Below are 19,699 nucleotides of genomic sequence, written 5' to 3'. Positions count from 1 at the left end.
TGGTGGGGGCGGGGAGGGGGGGGGTCAGACTGCTCTAAATTTCAGATTCCTACGGATCAGGTGATTTGAAACTCAGGCCTAGCTGTGAGTCAGAAGCCCTGAGCCATGCTGAAAAGTCTTCACTTTTATTTATCGAACTCAATTTACAGAAAGGCTGGGGTTTAGATTTTATGAGAGACCTTCACCATCCCACTCACCAGTATGGCAGGCAAGATTTCTAGTAAATCTGAGGTTTGGTGGGGATATGACTGATATATAAAAGACATATACCAGACAAGACAGTGAGAAGATCTGGATGGGATTAAGGACTGATAAATAGCCTGGGGTGGGCCAGTTGCAGACAAACGAAAGTGGTCTGGGCTGGATCTGAGAGCCACTGGGAAAGGACAGTTAAAAGGATTATTGAGTATCTAGGTAACTGGGTTGGGCCAGATGCCTCAGGCAAAATGCTGCTGTAGGAAAGTTCAGGGGCTGGGTTGCTTTCAGAGACAAGGTCTTTTCCTTTTAGGGGTCCAGGTCCTGTCATCCCATCAAAATCACTGAGGAGACATGTTCTCCTCACATCCTACAGGGTCCTCTGTCTCCTCAGGTGTTGGATCATTTTCCTTCATTTTTCAGTATTGGTTCATAGATGCCTGAACTCACTAGATCTAGAGGCCATAGTTCTTCCTATTGCTCCTGTTTTCCTGGTTGGTGTATCTGTTTATGATCAAAGTCCTTGAGATAAAACAAACAAATAAATAAATGGATGAATGAATAAAGTAGTAGATAGGCAGATAAATAAATAATTAATCGAAATGAAGTCTTTGAGTTTTCTTCTTCCGGAGATCTTTGGTACTTCTAGTCTCCCCTCACCTTATTTCCTCCTATTGCTCATTTTCTGACTTTCTCCCCTCTGACTGTTGCCTCCTTGGGACCTTCATCTTAAAAATTCTCAGTGTCCTCCCATACTGGGCAATTCATGGTTCACTAGACTAGGTGTCTGCCCCAATTGACTTTGGGCTGGTCAGAACTAGTGGCAACAAGATGCTGTGCTTTTCCCTCAGGCTTTGTGAAGTGCTGCACAGACACCAACCCCCCACCTCACCCCCCACATACAAGACTTTCCCACTAGTCAATTTCCTTCAGAAAAAGGGAAGAGGGTCCTTGCCAAGACCCAATCCCCCTTCAACCAGTTATAGGATGGCTGAGCACAGTCTTCAGGTGCTGACAGAATGGGCCAACCTCATTGCTGAACCATGGCCCATTACATGAACCATTTGGAAGATCAGGGGAAGTATAGGCAGAGCCACAGGCCTGCAGACAGGCCAGTGAGCTTGACTTGGCTTCCTGGAGAACTCCCAAAGGCCTCAAGCTTCCCTGGAGGGGGAGGGGCGAGAGGAAAGGACAACTATGGGGACGAGGAATTGATGGAATAGCCAGACCCAAAGCATTAATAGTTTAGCCAATTTGGAGGGAGGTCCGCAGTGGAGTGCCCCAGAACTCTGGCTTGTCTCTGTGCTGTACAACTGGTTTTTTAAATCACGGCTAATTGCATCAAGCTGGGGAGAGCTAACATTCTGTCTCCCAAGAGAGCTGAGCTTCTGGATTGTTGACCACACCCAAATCCCATGAAATGTCTGAGGGGCCCCTCATTACTCAGCCCCACCCGTCATAAGCTTCTTGATCTGGGCTTCTGTCCCATAGGAGGCACAAGCCTCGCTCTCAGCAGCCTCCTGCCCTGTCTATTCAGAATGTCTCTCACTGTCTCTCACTCCGCCTCCTCTTCTGCCACAGCCGCCGCCCCCATTGCCACTAGCACGAACTGGGGCAGGATGGCCCAACCCTCCACTCCCATGTCCCCGAAGGAAGCCTCTGCCACAGCAGACCAGCAAGACGGAAGCGGGCAAGGCTTCCCGCCAAATGCCCATGTTCCAAGCCTCACCTTGAGCCACAGAAGGCCCTTAGTAGCCTCTTCTGAGGCTGCCCCAGAACCAAGACAGAACCTCCTGGGAGGGCCGAGAAAGCTTGGTGTTTTAACAACCCAGCTAGCAGCTTCTGTGGGGGCGTAAGATGCACCCAGGACACTGCCGGGATGCCGGAAAAGCACAGGTTCTTTTTATCTGCTTAAACAAGGAAAGCACGGTGAAGGGGTTGACCAGCTTACTTTAATCCAGCATTCAGTTAGCAAACAGACAACATTCATTTAGTTCAGGGGAAAAGGCCAGCATTCAGTTAGCATTCAGTTAGTTCAGGGGAGCATACAGACAAGCATCAAGAGACAGACCAAATACAGATTCATTGAGTTATTTTAGGGGAAAAAACCAGCACCCTGAGGTTCAAAACATTCATTTAGTTCAGGGGAAAAGAACCAGCAGTCCGAACCTCAAAACCAAAATACAAACAAATTACAAATATCAACAGACAGACCCTATGCAATTCATAGTTACCAACATCTGGGCTCGGCCCGAGAGCAAGGGCTGGCCCAGAGTCACGCTTGCTTGCCGCTGCTCCCACACCAACCGGAAAAGGAAAGAGAGCACTTCAAGCTGCCCTCTCCCCTCTTATAGGGTTTTTGACATCATCAAGTGCCGCCTGAATGACCAGGGCTGATTGGTTCTTGAGCTGGCCCCTCCCCCCTAGTGTAGACATTAACACCTCCCCTCAGCCAGCCCCATGACTCATCACACAGGAAGTTCACTGCTTCCTGGCATGCTCTCTGGGCTTCCTGCCCCGGAAGAGCAAGCCACAGCGTCCAGAGGCTCAATGAGGTAAGCTGAGTTATTCAAAGAAAACAAAGGCCATTTTGGTTACACTTGGTCTGACAGGACCTCCAGGGGCAGAGACCAGACCCTTTCATTCTGCTCTCCCTTCTCCGAATAGGACAACTTCCTAATGTACAGCTCTAACTCCATCACTCCTGCAAGTTCTCTGGCTCCCCGGTGTCCACTGGATCAAGTTCAGACCCCTTACTGCAGCACTCAAGACCCTTTTCAGCAGACCCTGTTTATTTTCATTACCCCACACACACGTACACACACACACACATCTAGCACCATTTCTGGCAGAGTACCAATGTTTGTTCAATGGAACAGATTGAATTCTAGGGACTGTACCACTCCCCACCACGGGATACTGTGGGCTGTGGGTGGGAATATGGGTGTAGGCCCGAACCACAATTTCGTTAGTAGGGGAAATTCCCTCCACTGATTCAGGCTGGTAAAGTGTTTCTGGTTTATCTGAACAGACGCCTGGCAGGGTGAAGTTCCATGACTTGGTGGTGCCCACAGTGGGTTAGGCAGCACTTGAATCCAGATCTTTTTGACTCTTAGTCCAGGCTTTGGCCCTGTAGGTGACACTTCTGCTCACCACAGGAGCTCCTTCGAATCACAGAGGAAAGTCTGGTCTCCCAGGGTCCCTCAGAGGCCAGCCTGGACATTTATTCCCCATGGTCTGAATTAAGACTCAGACACGTTTGACCCAAATGGGCCTCCTTCAGTTTCCAAGGGCATCAGTGTCTGCAATGCTTCCAGTATTGTCCAATGGCCTCTCTTCACCCTCATCCCTACCACCACTACCACTCAGCACCCCCACCTCCGCCGCATAGATCACAAAGCACATACAGGAAAGGGCTGTGGCTATGGCCACCGCCTGGTAGTGCCAGCCCCTTGGGTCCCTTGGCACAAAGACAATGGGGTACATGATGGAGGCAGTGAAGGTCAGCAAGGTGGCCAGCATGGCTGCCCCTGAAGTAAAGTTCTCCCAGGACAGGGGCAGTTGTTGGTCCAAACCCAGGACCTCCAGCCCCAAGACGACCAGTGACAGCAAGAAACAGAGACACCAAGAACACATACACCACACACCGAATGGGGAGTCCAGGCTGGGACCAGAGGCTGCCAGGACTTGACCTGGCTCTGGCAGGACTATCTAATGCCCAACCTTGCTCACAGAGACCCCTGCTAAACTCTCAGTCAGGCCTGCTTTGGCCACTGTGACCCTTGAAACAGACCACCCCCCCTTCCACTTCCCCCATTGTGTTAGAGCTTGCCATCCTCCCAGACATTTACAGGATGGGGGTGTCCCCCTGCACAGAGGGTCTTTTAACTGCCTGACCTGCTTTAGGGTGGGGGGCTTGGGACAGGGAAGGAAGTGTATCCCCCAGGGCCATTGGCTCCAACAGGCCCACCCCACTGTCCACACAGTACCTCCAAGTTCCCCCATCTGTATCCTTGCTGCCCACCCCACCCCCCCACCCCCTATGGAGGAAGCCCAGGGCCACAGAGTATCCAGAATTCGATGGCTCCCACCTGCTTTGAGACACAGCCTCATGGGGGGTAGGTGGGGCAGCCAGGAATCTAGTAAGAAGTAGCTGTCTCTCTGCCAACGTGGTTGGTCCACCAACTATTGCCCAGAAAAGTTCCCACCCCTCCCCTACCACCTTGGAGAGTTCTCTTCCCCTTCAAGTCTACCCTGCTATGTGTCACCTGGGAGGGGGGGATCCCTGGGTGACTTCTGCTAGCCCTGATCTCCCTACCTAGATTTGGCATCACCTGGAGATAGATGACTTGGCCCCAGTTCCATCACCCCTGACATGCCCCCCTCTCTAAAACAGTGTCCTGAAATACCCCTCCTCCCAGAGAAGACAACCAGCAATCCCTCCCCTCTAGAACAGGGAGTGAGGAAGAGACAAGAGAAGGATAAATTCAGCTGTTTGGGGACAATGATCCTTACCTCCCCAGTAGGGAGGCAGCACTGAAGGTATCCCTGACTTCCCAGGCCTAAATTCCAATCCTGGTGCTTCTCCTGGGCAGGGTGGGACAGCAGGAGGGCTATGTGGACTCCACGAAGAACACCATGCGGCAGGAGAAGACAAGGTCAGCAGTGTAGACCACCAGGTTGATGTAGGTGAGGACAGTGGCTCCCACTGCTGAGCTGAACTGACGACCTAGAAGAGTATCCTTGAAGATGAAGATGGGCCATGTGATGGCAGCTGAGAGATAGAGCAGTGAGGCCAGGCCTGTGAGGACCACCAGTACTTTGTCCACAGGCAAGGGCAAGGTGCCCAGCCGCTGCCCTATGCTGAGCCCTATGATGAGCAGCGTGCCCACAAAGCAGAGACAAAACACAGCCATACACCACCGGCACCCCACATTCTGGGCATACATGTGGTTGACATCCACCAGGGCCAGGATCACACATGCCACATAGGCCTCAAACACCTTCAGCAAGCCAGGCACAGTGGATAGGAAACCCCGAAGCTGGCCAGGCCTGGCCCGGGTTAGTCCCACCTCCATCGCATAGATCACAAAGCATATACAGGACAGGGCTGTGGCTATGGCCACCGCCTGGTAGTGCCAGCCCCTTGGGTCCCTTGGCACAAAGACAATGGGGTACATGATGGAGGCAGTGAAGGTCAGCAAGGTGGCCAGCATGGCTGCCCCTGAAGTAAAGTTCTCCCAGGACAGGGGCAGTTGTTGGTCCAAACCCAGGACCTCCAGCCCCAAGACGACCAGTGACAGCAAGAAACAGAGACACCAAGAACACATACACCACACTCCGAATGGGGAGTCCAGGCTGGGACCAGAGGCTGCCAGGCTGAAGGTGGCACAGCACAGGACCACCTGGAGCAGCCGGAGCAGGCCCAGCAGGGAGATGAGGGCCCGGGGCACCAGCTTCAGCTGCGGCATGGCGCCCACCTCACTGTCAACTGCTGCTTCAAGGAAGTCGGTGGTCCTCCCACATGGTCTGAGGAGCTATGCAGAGTCACCAGGGCTCAAAGGACAAAGGGGGGGGCCCAGGAGGAAGTAGCAGTCATTATCTTGGGCAGAGCCCAGGTAGGGTTAGGGTTAGCCCAGGTAGAGGGATGAAGCTGGGCAAATAAGTTACCTTGGAAGAAGGGGAGGAAGGGAATTGCAACCTAGATGATGGTCTCTGACCTCACCTGAGAGTGGTCCCTCCTAGGGGTGATCAGTCCCTTGGGTCATCCCTCTTTGGAATGGTCACTCCCTCATTTTGTCCCTCCTGGGAATAGTCACTCTTTTGGCTCATCCCTTTTGATAATGGTCAGTCCCTTGGGTGGTGTCTCCTGGGGGTGTTCGGTTCCTCATGTAGTCACTCCCAGCGGTATTACCTCCTGGGAGTGGTTAGCCACTGGGCACCAAGGTTGGGTAATCATTGACAAAGAGGAGTTAATGACTAACCCTCCAATTTGACTTTGGCCTTTGCTCCAGCTCTCTTTCTTTGTTTCTCCATTTACTTGGCAGGGAGTGGGAAGTCAGTACCCCTCCAAGGGCAGGGAGCTCAAAGAGCCATTGCAGACCTATGGACCTCAACCTTCTGCACCTTGAGACATATAAGCAGATGTCTGTGGAAGGGAGGTGGAAGGTTGGGCCTCATTTCATTAATTTAGGTTAACAGCCAGAGAGGAAATTCTCTCTACCCAAGCCAAGACACATTGCCAGAGAGAGGTCTAGGGCAGTGAGAAGTCTCCAGGAAGATACCAGCTGTGATCCCCAAGGGTTTCCATCTCTAATGCAGGAGGTCATAACTTTTGTGATGACTTCTAGGCTTTCTCGGGAAATATTATTTGTCCCCACAGAGTCTCACTAGAAGCGGTCAAAGGCCATCAGGTGTTGCCGACATGTCAAGGTTCCCCGACACATCAAGGACACCAGCCCACTCTCTCCATGGCTCTTCCTGGCTTCCAGCCCCAACTGATTTTCCAACGATCTCTCTTTACACCTTCTCCCCTTCTAGTCTTCTTATACCCACTGACACTCTTGGGTCCAATGACACTAGCCTCCTTGCTATCACACTGGATACTCCATCTCCACACTCAAGATTTTTACTGACCCACCAGCCCACAGGTCTGGAGGCTCTCCCTGCTCACCTCTGCCTCCTGGCTTCCCTGGCTTTCTGCAAGGCCCAACTAAAATCCCATCTTCTGTAGGAAGTCTTTCCCAACCCCTCTTAATTCTGGTGATGCCCCTCCTTGGATCATTTCCTATTTATCCTGTATGTTTGCTGGCTTGTTATCTCCCCCATCACACTATGAGCTCCCTGAGGGCAGGGACTGTCTTTTGTTCCTTTCTGTATCCCCAGTGCTTAGCATGGTGCCTGGGAATACAGTAGGCATTTAAATGTTTATCAGCTGACTGACTGCCTGCCTTAAGTTGAAGCCCCATCTTCCTGGGGACCAAGGTGGTAGACAGAAGATCATATCCCAGGTGTTTGAGGGAAATAAGTGTCTGTACTTTTGTGCTTGCTATATCTTCTCTGGAAATATCTCTTTGCGAAAGCTAATTGATGTTAATTGGCTAAATGATACTGGGACACTCATTGCTGGAGAGGGACATTGGGGCAAACACAGCAGAAGGAGGGCAGCCTCCCTTTCCAGGCTTAGTATATCTTATTCTTTGGTCCAGCCAAACTGACCTTTCCCAGGTCTTCACAGACACCAGCTGCCATCTGGGTACCTTTACCGTTCCTCCTTATTGCCTCCAGGATCAAATATAAAATTCTCTGGTCAGCTTTTAATTCAGTCAGTCAATAAGCCCTGTACTAAACACTAGGGACACTACTATGAAAAAAGAAAGATAGCCCCTGCCCTCAGAGGGATTACAGTTTAACAGGGCAGACAGTGCACAAAAGGAAGGTGAAAAGTAGAGGCAGGGGTGGGGGCAGAGAAGGCACCTTGTGCAGGGCATGGTGGGAAAATCAGAGAAATCCCAAAGCAGCAAAGCCAGGTGAGAAATGAGGAAATGCTTTGACCAGGGCTCCCCTTTAAGTGGAGGTTTGGGGGTTCATGGGTCCACCCACCAGTCAGATGAGATCTTACAGGATGATGAGGGTTTAAGAGCCTTCATCACTGGCCTCCTCCTACCTTTCCAGGCTCCTCACTCTTCCGTCCAAGAGCACTGGCCTCCCTCCTGGCTGTCCCTTGTACAATACTAGGCATCTTCCCCGAAGCCTAGAATGTTCTCTTTCCTCATCACCACCTTCTGGCTACCTTCCTTCTTTCAAGTCCTAGATAAAACCTACAGGTAGCCTTTCCCAACTCCCTTGTAATACCAGCATCTTCTCTCTGGCGAATACCTTCCCTTTGTCCTGTCTATAGCTTGTTTGTGCATGGTTGTTTTCTCTACTAGATTGTGAGCTCCTTGGGGGCAAGACTGTCCTTTGCCTTTCTTTGTGTAGCAAATGAGGAAGGACTCCCACACGTGTAGTGAGGACGCCATGTGTGGAGAGAGTTGCATGTAGCAAGGAGGCTTGTCACTGTATGTGTGGCTCAAAGGGTTGGAGGCGGAATAGACATTTCTAGCTTCTCCCGCCACCCTCTTCCAAGGGAGACTCAGGAGGTGGGGGAGAGGGGGTACCAGGCTAGAAGTATACCTGTCTGCTCCCTTAAATATTGTTCATCTAGGGGATATGATCAGATTTCGTCTAACCTTTGATGACCCTGTGATTTGGGGGATAGGAGACCCCAAGCTCTATATCCAAGGCTTGACTCCTTCCCCACCTAATTAATACCAGTTCCACAATGCACACACATAGCAAATAGCAAAACAAAACAAAACAAAAAAAAAACACCCACATTTAACCAAATTGTAGCAAAACAGAAATATGTACCAGCCAATACAGAGGGAAGGAGCTGTCTCATTGGGCATGAAGCAGCTCAGCTCATCCAAGAGAGAGGGTTCTGGGTCTCCCCCAAGAGGAAACTCCTCAAAGTCTCTTGAGTAACGATAAGGATGATGGAGACCACCAGCTTCCCACATGTCTTTCCAGAGTCTTTCCCTTCAGCAGCCTGAAGTGGGGTCGGCCTCCTCCATCTTCTCTCTGGAAGCATCCAAAGCAATCTCATGTTCAAGGAAGACTGAAAGCTTGGCTAATCCCCAAAGAGACTGGTCCTGAGGGGTCCCAAAAGGGGACTCAACAGGGGTGGGACTCATGAAAGGTTGGAGCTCTCTCCTCTCCAACTCACAAAGGCAGGGCATTCATCTCCACCAATAAGGAGAGTCATATGCCAACGGGCTTTGGGACAGGGGCTCCTTTTGTACCCCCAGTTCTTTGTAGAGGCAGTGCCTGGCACACAGCAGGCACTTACTAAAATGTGAATTGATTGATTGACTAAATGAATGGCTATCCATCTTCCCTCCTTCACCTTCTGCATGAAACCTGTCTTGATTCGCCCTTCCACTTTCATCAACTTCTTAAATATACGGTGCTGCCCCTTTTGTTGCTAAATTGGTGACAAAATCCACTTGTAAAGATACACCACCTTTCTATGTGTAAAGGAGAGACATAGACTGTCCTGAGGACCAGAGAGAAAACTGCCCCCCAGACCAATGAGCTGAGAGGACTATTTGAAGTGACTGCTGTGGTCCCGTGACTGTAGAACATTCTGATGCATCAGCCCATTTGCATGTGACTGTCCTTAGAGCTTGGAAGTGTAGAATTTATAGAACCACTATTAGGATTAAACCCCCTTCTCTCCTCTGACACTGCCTCTGCCCTGGTGCAGGCCCCCATCGCTTCAGGCCCGGACTATGGCGATAGCTTCTGGGGAGGTCTGCCTGCCCCACTGGTCCATTCTCCATTCAGCACAGGTCTATGTCACCCCCTGTTGCAATAAACACCAGTGACTTCTTATTTCCCCCAGGAGCAAATGCGAAATGTTCTGTTTGGTCTTCATAACACAGCCCCTCCTCCCTTTCCAGTCTCCTTACACTTTACTCTTCAATCCAGTAACCCAGCCTCCTGGATGTTCCACAAACAAGACCCTCCATCTCTTGACTCTGGGCATTTTCTCTCTGACCCTCCCCCATGCCTGGGATGCTCTTCCTCCTTTGCTCTGACCACTGAGCTCCCTGGTTTCCTTTGATGCCCAACAAAAGTCCATTCTTTTACTGGAAGTCTTCTCAAACTCTTCTTACTCCTAGTGCCTTTCCTCTGATGATTACTTCCTATTTTCTCTTACATGTAGCTTTCTTTGTGTATATTCGAGGGAGGTGTCTCCCTCATTAGATTGTCGATTGATTGAGACTAGAAATGATAATCAAGGAGCTGTTTGGAGAAAGGTGTAAAGTGGCTCCAATAATCTGCATTTCCATATATTATCAACAAAATTCTTCATGCAGAGACTAAAAAAGAAAAAGAAACTCTATTTAAAATAACTACAGAATGTTTAAAATATTTTGGTGTCTATTTGCCAAAACAAATGCAGGAATTATATGAACACAGCTACAAAACACTGTTTATGATGATAAAAACAGTGCTAAATAAGTGGGAAAATATTAATTGCTCATGGGTAGGCTGAGCCAATATAATAAAGATGACAATACTCCTTAAATCAATTTACTTATTCAGAGCCATACTTTGGTAACCATATCAAATTACCAAAGGATTACTATCTAAAGCCAGAAAAAATAATAACAAAATTGTTCAGTGGAGATAAAAATTCAAGAATGACAAGGAAATGATGAAAACAAGAGGGAAGGGAGGAGACTGGCAATGCCAGATGGAGCAGTAATCATAAAAATGATTTGGTACAGGGTAAGAAATACAGGGTGATAAATGGAATATGTTTGGTACTTAGCAAACAATTGCCTAGTGTTTGATAAAGCCAAAGACCCAGGATCCTGGCATAAGAATTGATAGTTGATAAAAACTGCTGGAGAAACTGGACAGGAGTCTGGCAGAAATTGGGTTTAGACCAGCAGTTCACACCATTTACCAAGATCACTGTTGCTGTTCGTCTTTTGTTCTCAAAGGGGACCATGACATCAGAGAGGTGATGTCAGAACATGCAGGTGAATTGGATTTAAGTGAGGCAGGGCAGTGCAAAGTCACCAGCCTCACTTTCTCCTCCGGAGTCAGCTGGGTACAGCTGCCAGATATAGATCAGGACAACTAGAGACAGCCCTGGATGCAGTGGGGAACTGTGGCTTTTTCAGGTTAAGGTCTTTAATAGGTCTCAGTTTGACTGAGGCAGTGCCCATTCAGTGATTAAGGCAAGGTAGGAAATGAGGCAGTCATTTTTTTTTACCTAGTTTTACCTAGTTAAAAAAAAAATCAGTCTGGAAGGGGAACACTCTCAGTGTTTCTCAGCAAGATCAGAATCAAATGGATACATGACCTAGATCAGGGTGAGGAACCTGCAGCCTCAAGGCTACATGTCGTCCTCTAGGTCCTCAAGTGCAGCCCTTTGACTGAATCCAAACTTCACACATCAAATCCCCTTAATGGAAGACAACATTATAATCAACTTAGAGAAGAAAGGAAGAAATTACCTTTCATATCTATGGGCAGGAGAAGAATCCAAGTCTAAATAATAGATAAAGAAGATCACGCAACAGAAAGTGAACAATTTTAATTGCATAAAATTAAAAATATTTTTGCACAAATAAAACCAACACCGCTAAGATTAGAAGGGAAACAATTAGCCAGGGAAAGCTTTTGCGGGAAGTTTCTCTGATAAGGATTTCACTTCCAAGATGTACAATTAACTGATTCAAATTTATAAGGATAACAGCTAATCCCAAATTGACAAACAATCAAAAGATAGGAACAGGCAATTCCCAAAGGAAGAAATCCAAGCTGCCAACAGCAAAATAAAAATATGTTTCATGTCACTAATAATTACAGACATATGCATTAAGTAACTCAGAGGCTCCATCTCATGCCTATCAGATCAAAAAAGCTGACAAAGAAGGAAAATGGCAAATGTTGGAAAGGTTGTAGGAAAACGGGCACATCAGCGCATTGTAGATGGAACTCATTCCCAGCTAGAAAGCAATTTGGAACTATGACCAAAAAGTTACTAAACTGTGCGTTCCATTTGGCCCAACAAGACCACTGGCCTTTATGCCAAAGAGATCAAAGAAAGAGAAAAAGGACCCATATGTTCAAAATCTACTGATAGCAGCTCTTTTTCTGTGGTGACTAAGAACTGGAAATTAAAGGTTCCCCCTCAATGGGGGAAAGTGGACGAAAATATGGCTTATGAGTGTCAATAGTCCACAAACATTTATTAAGCTCTTACTGTGTGCCAGGCACTGGGCTGAGTGCTGGAAATACAAAGAAAAGCAAAAGACAGTTCCTGCCCTCAAGGAGCTCCGAGTCTCTGAGACTCCCAGTGTAATCTAAAGGTAGCATCACTGCTAGATGAGCCTTTGTTTCAGGGTCCAGCAGGTGGTGCATAAAGATCATGCCCTGCTCCTTGAGTCATTGGCACTGAGCTGGCTTCATCACCTGGCCTGATCCCCAGGCTCCATGACGTCAGGATATTGCAGACTCTTCACGACAACTTTCTGAATTCACTGAGTTGTGAGGTTCCACCCTTTCCACCTAGATGGGAAAGGCAATAACAAAGGTTCTAACCCATTTCTCAGGGGAGAAGCCATTTGGCCTCATAGGGGAAGAAGGCTCTAAGACTGTCCTCTTTACTGGATGTCTCTTGTGTGATGTGTGAAGGAAGGAGTCACCAAATGAAATGAAGAAAGACAAAGCGGAAGTAGCTGAAGCTGACCCAAGCCTCCCAGGTGCCTCCAAAGTCAATGAAAGAGCCTCTCCTTCACCATGGAGAGCTGGACACAGTCATAGAATGTCTACACATTCTCTACAAGTCTCTACAAGCACTTCCTTCCTTGTCATCCCAACCTTCTTGGAAGCAGGCCCTTTGGATGCATCCTTCACATGGAGAGGTTGCATCAACAAAGCAAGCTGCTGAGGTATGTGCATGTTCTAGACACCACCCCCCTCCATTACACACATATAAACATAGGTCCAGCATAAACACAAAGTTGCATACATGCACACACACATACATGTTACATTACATGCAAGGCAATTAGAGAGGGAAGGCACTAGCAGTTGTGTGGGAAAGGGGAAAAACGGGGTCTGAGAAGGTTTCATGCAGAAGGTGGGGCCCAAGCTGCATCTGAAGGAAGATAAGAACTCTGTGAAGGAAAGCAAACCAGGCTTGGGAGGATGGGAGGTGGAGCCTGTGGTGTGGGGAACAGAGAGAAGAGCAGTATGGCTGGATCAGCACGTGAATAGATTGGGGCCAGGCCATGGAGGGCTCTAAAAGTTAAACAAAATAATTTCTATTTTATTCTGGACATAGTAGAGAACCACTGCCATATATTGGGTAGTGCAGTAACATGGCAGGTCTGTACTTAAGGAAAAACACTTTGGTAACAGTAGGTAGAATGGCCTGGAGTGAGGAGAGACCAACAGGTAGGGAACAGGAGGACAGAGCCAAGGTAGTAGCTGGTTATGTGGCTGGAGAAAAGAGGTTGGGCATGAGAGGAATTGTGAAGTTAGAAATAATAAGATTTGGCAACTCCACCTATACTGCATGGAGCAAGGTGAGTGGGGAGTTTCTGGGACATCCATTTTGCAAGGTCCAAGGAGATCCTGGGGCTGTGTGTTGGTAAACAAAATGGGCTCTTAGCACTCAGTTCAACCAAGTGCCCTTGAAGAGTTAGGCCTTTGTTTCCTTGATTAGATTTGGGAGTCCTTGTGACCTCCTTGCCTCAGGAGAGGGCCTAGTTTACACATGAGTTTGAGTGACATGTTTGGGACATCAGAGGCTTTTAGACCACGTGGGTTTAAGTCGCCTCTTTGTGACGATTCTAGGTCATGTGGGTGAGTCGTATGTGTGACTCACCCTTGACCCTGAAAAAGATATCAAACCAGGGGCTGGCTTTCCTTTTCTGGAGCTCTGACCCACAGCAGTAGTGGCTCGAGTGACTCTGGGCCAGCCGTTGTTGTGAGCTCCCCAGCTGAATTCAGATGTTGGTAACTATGAATTGTATTTGGTCTGTCTGTCAATGTTTGTAATTTGTTTGTATTTGCTTTGAAGTTCAGAGTGCTGGCTTTTTCCCCTGAGCTAAGTGAATGGTATTTGTATGCTGAATTAAAGTAAACTTGTCAATCCCTTAACGTTGCTTTCCTTACTAAAGCAGATCAAAAGAACCTGGGCTTTTTCAGAGTGCTGGTAGCATGCTTGTTGTTGGGCTTGTGTTGGTCTTTCGCCCCCACAGCAGCTGCTAGCCAGATTGTTGAAACAGGCTGACTAGATAGATGTGGGAGTCATCTACATAGATATGACAGTTAAACCAATGGAAGTTGATGAAGTAAGACCAACAGACAGAAAGAGACACAGAGACAAAGAAAGATTAAGACTGGGTCAGAGAGATAAAGAGATTGAGACAGGCCAAAAGACAAATCAATAAATCAATGCACATTTGCCAAGCATCTACTATGTGCTAAACTGGAGAAGGAAATGGCAAACCACTCCAGTATCTCTGCCCAAAAAAACCCCAAACCCATATGGGGTTATGAAGAGCCAGACATGACTGAAATGACTGAACAACAAGAAATCTAAATCCCAAAGCCTGTTGGTGTGGAGCTCTTTGATCATTAGTGGAGATCAATGTCCTGTGCCTGCATAAGGGGCAGGAAAAAGTTGAGAAGAGTGAGAGAGAAGAGAAATCTGCTCTCTTCAGACTTCGGGTTTCTAGCTTTGAGAAAGAAGATGGGCCATTTCAACTCCTCTTCAGCTTTTCCCCATCTGAAGAGAGAATGACTCTGGGAAGAAGGAGACATGTGTAACTCAGTCATGGACCCACTACTAGCTTACACATTAGAGATTGTGGATAATTTACCTTTAGGTGAGATCTGGGACATTCTCGGTGGAACTGAGTTCCCTTGCTCCCACTGGGAGCAATCCTCCACTCTGCACTGTCTGGCATATATACTCATACATATACTTTCTCTTATTCCTACTTTGCTATCAACTTGGACAAGTAGGTTTCTTTTCAATTTGCTATGTGAGTGTTCATTGTGGAGCTGGTATTTGGTGGGCAGGGAGGTCAAGCCTTGGCTATAAATCTTGGGGGCCCCCACTGCCATTAATGAATAGTGACCAGGAGCTTAGTTGGAAGATTAAAATTACTTCCTCTAGAGTAACAATCTATAAGGGAGCAGATAGATATGTCTAGTGGGGTACCCTATTTTCTGAAGAGAGCAGAATGATGGCCTCTGGCTCCAGCTTCCTGCTGCCCCTCCTGGCAGGAATTAAAGTCTCCCTTGTAGAAGGAATAGATTCTAGTACTATCTGTTCTCAGATCCGTGTTCATATTGAGACAACCTCTTGCTACACAGAAAGAAGTAGAGAAACTGAAGGCATAGAGGTGACAGCGGGTGGTAGATGGGGAGAGAGGTGCTCAGTCTCCAAGAGAGCATTCCAGAGAGAGCTGGGCTGGGCCTGAGGCTGTTCCTTCAACTGAGAGTCTGGAGCTGGAATAGGGTCGATGGGGTCCTGGGTTTCTGCGTTCAGCCAAGCTTGTTGGGTATTGCGACCCTTCTCTGTCCATATTGTCTTTGGTAATATGATGCAAACTTGAGCTGTTTTTATTTTTGTCTTTTGTCCCTAGCGACTAGAGAATCAGAGTAAGTGCATTAAGGGTTAATAGACATCCGCCGATTCAGTAATTTTTCCCCATCTCAGATGTGTTTATAGTACTTTGTCCAGGTCTCTCCTTTGCCCATGAAGCTTTGCCTTGCATATTATTAGTTTATATCTTGTGTTCTCATCCACACCCATCCTCATTAGAGCAAAAACTCCTCGAGGACAGTCTGAATCTTTTTGTCTTCCAATGCAGGGCTTCCTCCTGGCACTGAAATTTTTGTTAGAGTTGAAGTGGCCGCCAGGTGACAGCAGAGCACCAGGGAGCCTGGCAGGTTCTGGCCACTGGAGGTCAGCTGACACAAGAGCTGGTGCATAGGGGAAATGGAAGGAAGGGCTGGTCTTTTAGTTGACAGGAAGAGAATGTAGAAACCCCTGCAGAAGTACTCTAGCCCTCTGATTAAGTCACAGCAACTGAGAGTGCCATCGAAGGACAGAATGAGAAGAGAATCCCTGGTCTGGAAGGGGCCTCTGGTCCTACCCAAACGCCACCCAAAATCCCCTTTCCTACAACATCCAACCCCAACGAGTGACCTTCTGGCCTGAGCCTGGAGGCCTCTGGGGAGAGCGAGTCCCTCACTTCCTGAGGCAGGCCAGTCTTGTGGGGACACTTTGGGGAAATTCCAGCTGACATCAAGCTTGAGGTAACTCCTCCCCATTCACTGCTCCTCTTGCCCTCTGGGGCCAAGGAGAACAAATCCAATCAGACACCTGAAGACAGTTTTCCTGTTTCATCTGAGTCTTCTTCAAGCTGAATGTTGCCAGCTTTATTAACCTATCCCCTTGTAATCAGGGAGAATGACCAATGAGAGCCCAATTCTTAGAGCATTCACAATATCTCTGCTTGGTATCAATAGAGGTAGTGGCTCAGTAAGCCTACAACTGGAAATCGTGGTGTAAATCCTGTCCCTGATTCAGAAGATGGACTGGTATTCCCTAACTGTCTGGTCAGCTTATTCATAGTGATAACAAGCCTTTTTTTATTGGCTTCTGGGTCAAACCTAAGAGTGACCCACTTCCTGCTCCCCGTACATCACACTCCATCTTTAGACTCTGTGTCTTCCATCACTAGAGTGCTCTGCCCCTTCCTCTTTACCTCTTGGTCTAGTTGTTTGCCTTCAAGACTCGATTCACATCCCACCTTCTGCAGGAGGTCCTTCCCACTCTCCCCAGCTACTAACACCTTCCTTCAAAGATTCCTCTCCATCTTTATTCAAGTCAAGTGGCTTGACTTGTTGACTTGGCCTATTGACTATAAATTTTTCCTAGCTCTGTGAAGTAAATGTTTGGTAGTTTGATTGGTATGACCCTAAGCACGAGAAATGTTATGAAGGTAAAATCTACAGGCTTTGGCAACTTTTGGCAAGTAGGATTTGATGAGTAAGAGATAGCAAGGAATCCAGAGTCAACCCTAGGTTTAAGCCTGAGGGACCAGGAAGATGGGGGGGGGCAGTAAAAATGTTGCAAAGAGGGGAGGGTTTGTAAGGGAAAATGATGAGTTTAGTTTTGGACACGTTAAGTTTAAGATGTTTACAGGACACCCAGATGGAGATGCCCAATAGGCAGTTGGAGGTTCGAGTGGTTAGAGCTGGATTCACCTACACCTACCAGTGCTCCCTCCTCTCACTATCATGTAAGTACCTTGAGGGTACAAACAATCTTCACTTTTGTGTTTGTACCCTCAGCACATAGCACAGTATTTGATTTATAGTAGCACTCAATGAATCTGCTTTCACTTCCAATTTATTTCATCTCTTTTTCTGAGATTTCAGTGTTGAAATTCTGTTTTAAGTTCTTTTGAATATTTTACATTTTTGTGAATATTCTCCCATTTAATTTTACAGATTTTGTTGGCATATATCTGGCATTGCTATTTCTAATAATTTCTTTTACCTCTTCTCAATTCTTAGGAATTTCCTTTTGATAGTGGTATTTTATCAGATTAGCATTAGCTTTATCTGTCTTATGAGAACTGAAAAAATGCCTTTCTATTTATTTATAAATTCAATGTTGATTTTGCTTTGAATTTTGTTCACCTCTTTTATTGTCAGAATTTCTATATTGTTGGTTAGGGGTGGGGGGGGGCTATTTTGCTTTTTTTTGTTTTTTGTTTTTTTTAGTTACACTCCCAATTCATCAATCTCTTCCTGGTGTTTCAATAATTTGGCTAGCAGCTGCTGTGGGGGTAAAAAACCAACACAAGCCCAACAACACAGTTTCATTGGTCTGCTTTACTAAAGAAAGCAACCTTAAGGGGTTAACAATCTTACTTTAATCCAATATACAAATATCATTCACTCAGCTCAGGGGGAAAAGCCAGTACCCTGAGCTTCAGAGCAAATACAAAAAGAGCAAATAAACATGAATCAACAGACAGATTTGTCTAACAAAATCACAATATACAGTTACCAGAGAAGTTTCTCCAAAGCTGGGGAGCTCATAACAATGGCTCGCCCAGAGTCACACGCCACTCCTGCTGTGGCTCAGAGCTCCAAAGGAGAAAGCCAAACTCTGGGTTTATATATCTTGTTCAGGGTCAAAGGTGAGTCACATATGCGACTCACCCACATGACCTAAAAGCGGCACAAAAATGTGACTAAAAGCCTCTGATGTCACAAACACCAGAAGGACCTGGCTGGGCCACTTGGTGTCTTTTGTCCTTGTGAATCCTAACCAACTATGCCAGGACTACAGACTGAAGGACCCCCCCCCCCAAATCAAGGAAGGCTGAGCAGCCCGCAGGCCCCAGGAAACCCCCTGGGTGCTCAGGGTTCCCATCAGTCCCTTGGAGAGTCCCTTGGGTGACATTCCCCTCCTCTCCCTGGGGCCAGGGATAAGTCAGACTCAGACTGCTCTCGAAGAATTGGGCAATTATTTCCACCAAACCACACTTTGTGGCCAATGACCTTGTGAGATTCAGTCTGCTCTGGGCCTGCTGAGCTGTCCCAAAGGCTTCATCAGTCCATCTTCCCTCTGCCCTCCTCCCCTACCCAGGAGGGCTTTGGCCAAACCACAGAATAATCCGATGTCACCAGAGCCCTGGGGGGAAGTTAGGGGGTGGGCAGTTCCATCTACATAAAGCCCAGGGAACAAGCTGACTAGAACTCCCAGTTCTGGACCACAGGGCAGGAGAGGGAGCAGCTGGGTGTAACATCCAGGGCTGACCAGCCCTCTCTGCACCATGAAAGGGCCAACCACCATGAGGCTATTTCTCCTTTCCTTTGTACTTTCCTGGTCTTTGGGTGAGTGTGTCTCCCATGATTGGGGGTATGGGGTGAGAGTGAAGGGCAGTAGGGCTGGTAGCCTGAGTGCAGTCAGATGGATCCCAGGACCACAATCATTAGAAGGGGCTGGTACTCCAGGTCCCCCTCCCCTCCACACATGGTGGTCACCAAGGTGCAGTGGGTCTGAAGGGTCCAATGAGCAGGTCTGTATACAGTAATCTCCTGGATCCAAAGAGGCCCCTTGTTACATTCCCCCTTCCCTTCCCTACCTCCAGGGATGGCTTCAGACAATGAATTTTTCTTGGAGTTTCTCCAGACACTGCTGGTTGGGTCCGTGGAAGAACTCTACGAAGGGCCACTGGCCCCCTACGATATCAATCCCGATGCCAAGGGTGCCATGTCTGAGCTCAAATCATGCATTGATAACCTAGCTCCCATGCACAAGGCTGAACTGGTCAAGCTTCTGGTATGAGCCCCACCCCGCCCAGCTCCTCAATCCCCCAAGGCCCAGACCCTTAGTGTGTCTCCTGGCCCTGCCTGGACCACAAGACCCAGGCCCAAGATTTCCTGCCTCTGTGGCTCCCTGGCTCCCATCCCCCCATCCCAGGCCAAGAGCTCATCAGTCTCATCTTTGACCAACTCTCTTGGCCTCAGTTTGTCCATCTATAGGAATTGTGGGGAGTAAGGTTCTCAGTGACCCTCCCAGGGCCTCACCATATCAGGTTTGGGTGGGCTTTTTCTCAAATTAGGAAGCATCCCCCCCCAACTTCCACATCTGTATTTTAGGTGGTTGTATTGGACAGTCATGGGGGTGATGCCTAGGAGCAGTTGAGAAGACCAAGCCAGCATTGAAAGACCTCTACTCTGCCTCTGCCCCTGTTCTCCTGGCTGTTCCCAGCTCCTATCCTCACCAGACCCTCCTCTTCTCTTGCCCCTCTCCTAATGTTCCTGGGCTATCACCACCCACCTCCATCCCCCTCCAGACAAACCTGTCCCAGATCACTTCATCAATAAAATCTCA

General features: G+C 48.0%; 2 protein-coding genes across 2 annotated transcripts; one reads left to right on the top strand and one right to left on the bottom strand.

The window, feature by feature from the left end:
• Nucleotides 1-4,808: 4,808 nt before the first annotated feature.
• Nucleotides 4,809-5,666, bottom strand: LOC118855258 (myeloid-associated differentiation marker-like). Its single transcript, XM_036765337.1, has one exon. The coding sequence runs from the start codon at nt 5,664-5,666 to the stop codon at nt 4,809-4,811; it is 858 nt and encodes a 285-aa protein (XP_036621232.1).
• An 11,333-nt stretch (nt 5,667-16,999) lies between these two features.
• SCGB1C1 (secretoglobin family 1C member 1) lies at nt 17,000-19,699 on the top strand. The gene is made up of 3 exons (XM_036765336.1): nt 17,000-17,087; nt 18,954-19,144; nt 19,465-19,699. The coding sequence occupies exons 1-3, from the start codon at nt 17,000-17,002 to the stop codon at nt 19,498-19,500; spliced, it is 315 nt and encodes a 104-aa protein (XP_036621231.1). The 3' UTR covers nt 19,501-19,699.

Source organism: Trichosurus vulpecula, chromosome 6 (assembly GCF_011100635.1).
Source record: "Trichosurus vulpecula isolate mTriVul1 chromosome 6, mTriVul1.pri, whole genome shotgun sequence".
NCBI lineage: Eukaryota > Metazoa > Chordata > Mammalia > Diprotodontia > Phalangeridae > Trichosurus > Trichosurus vulpecula.
The sequence above is the reverse complement of the archived record's forward strand: the minus strand, read 5'-3'. Positions and strand labels throughout refer to the sequence as shown.

What these genes read in the sequence shown, in the direction of transcription:
- LOC118855258 (XM_036765337.1), bottom strand. Translation starts at nt 5,666, where the DNA reads ATGCCGCAGCTGAAGCTGGTGCCCCGGGCCCTCATCTCCCTGCTGGGC.
- SCGB1C1 (XM_036765336.1), top strand. Translation starts at nt 17,000, where the DNA reads ATGGAGATGCCCAATAGGCAGTTGGAGGTTCGAGTGGTTAGAGCTGGA. An exon ending in CTCCCTCCTCTCACTATCAT is followed by an intron (nt 17,088 to 18,953) that starts GTAAGTACCTTG and finishes CCCTACCTCCAG; the next exon opens with GGATGGCTTCAGACAATGAA. An exon ending in CTGAACTGGTCAAGCTTCTG is followed by an intron (nt 19,145 to 19,464) that starts GTATGAGCCCCA and finishes TCTGTATTTTAG; the next exon opens with GTGGTTGTATTGGACAGTCA.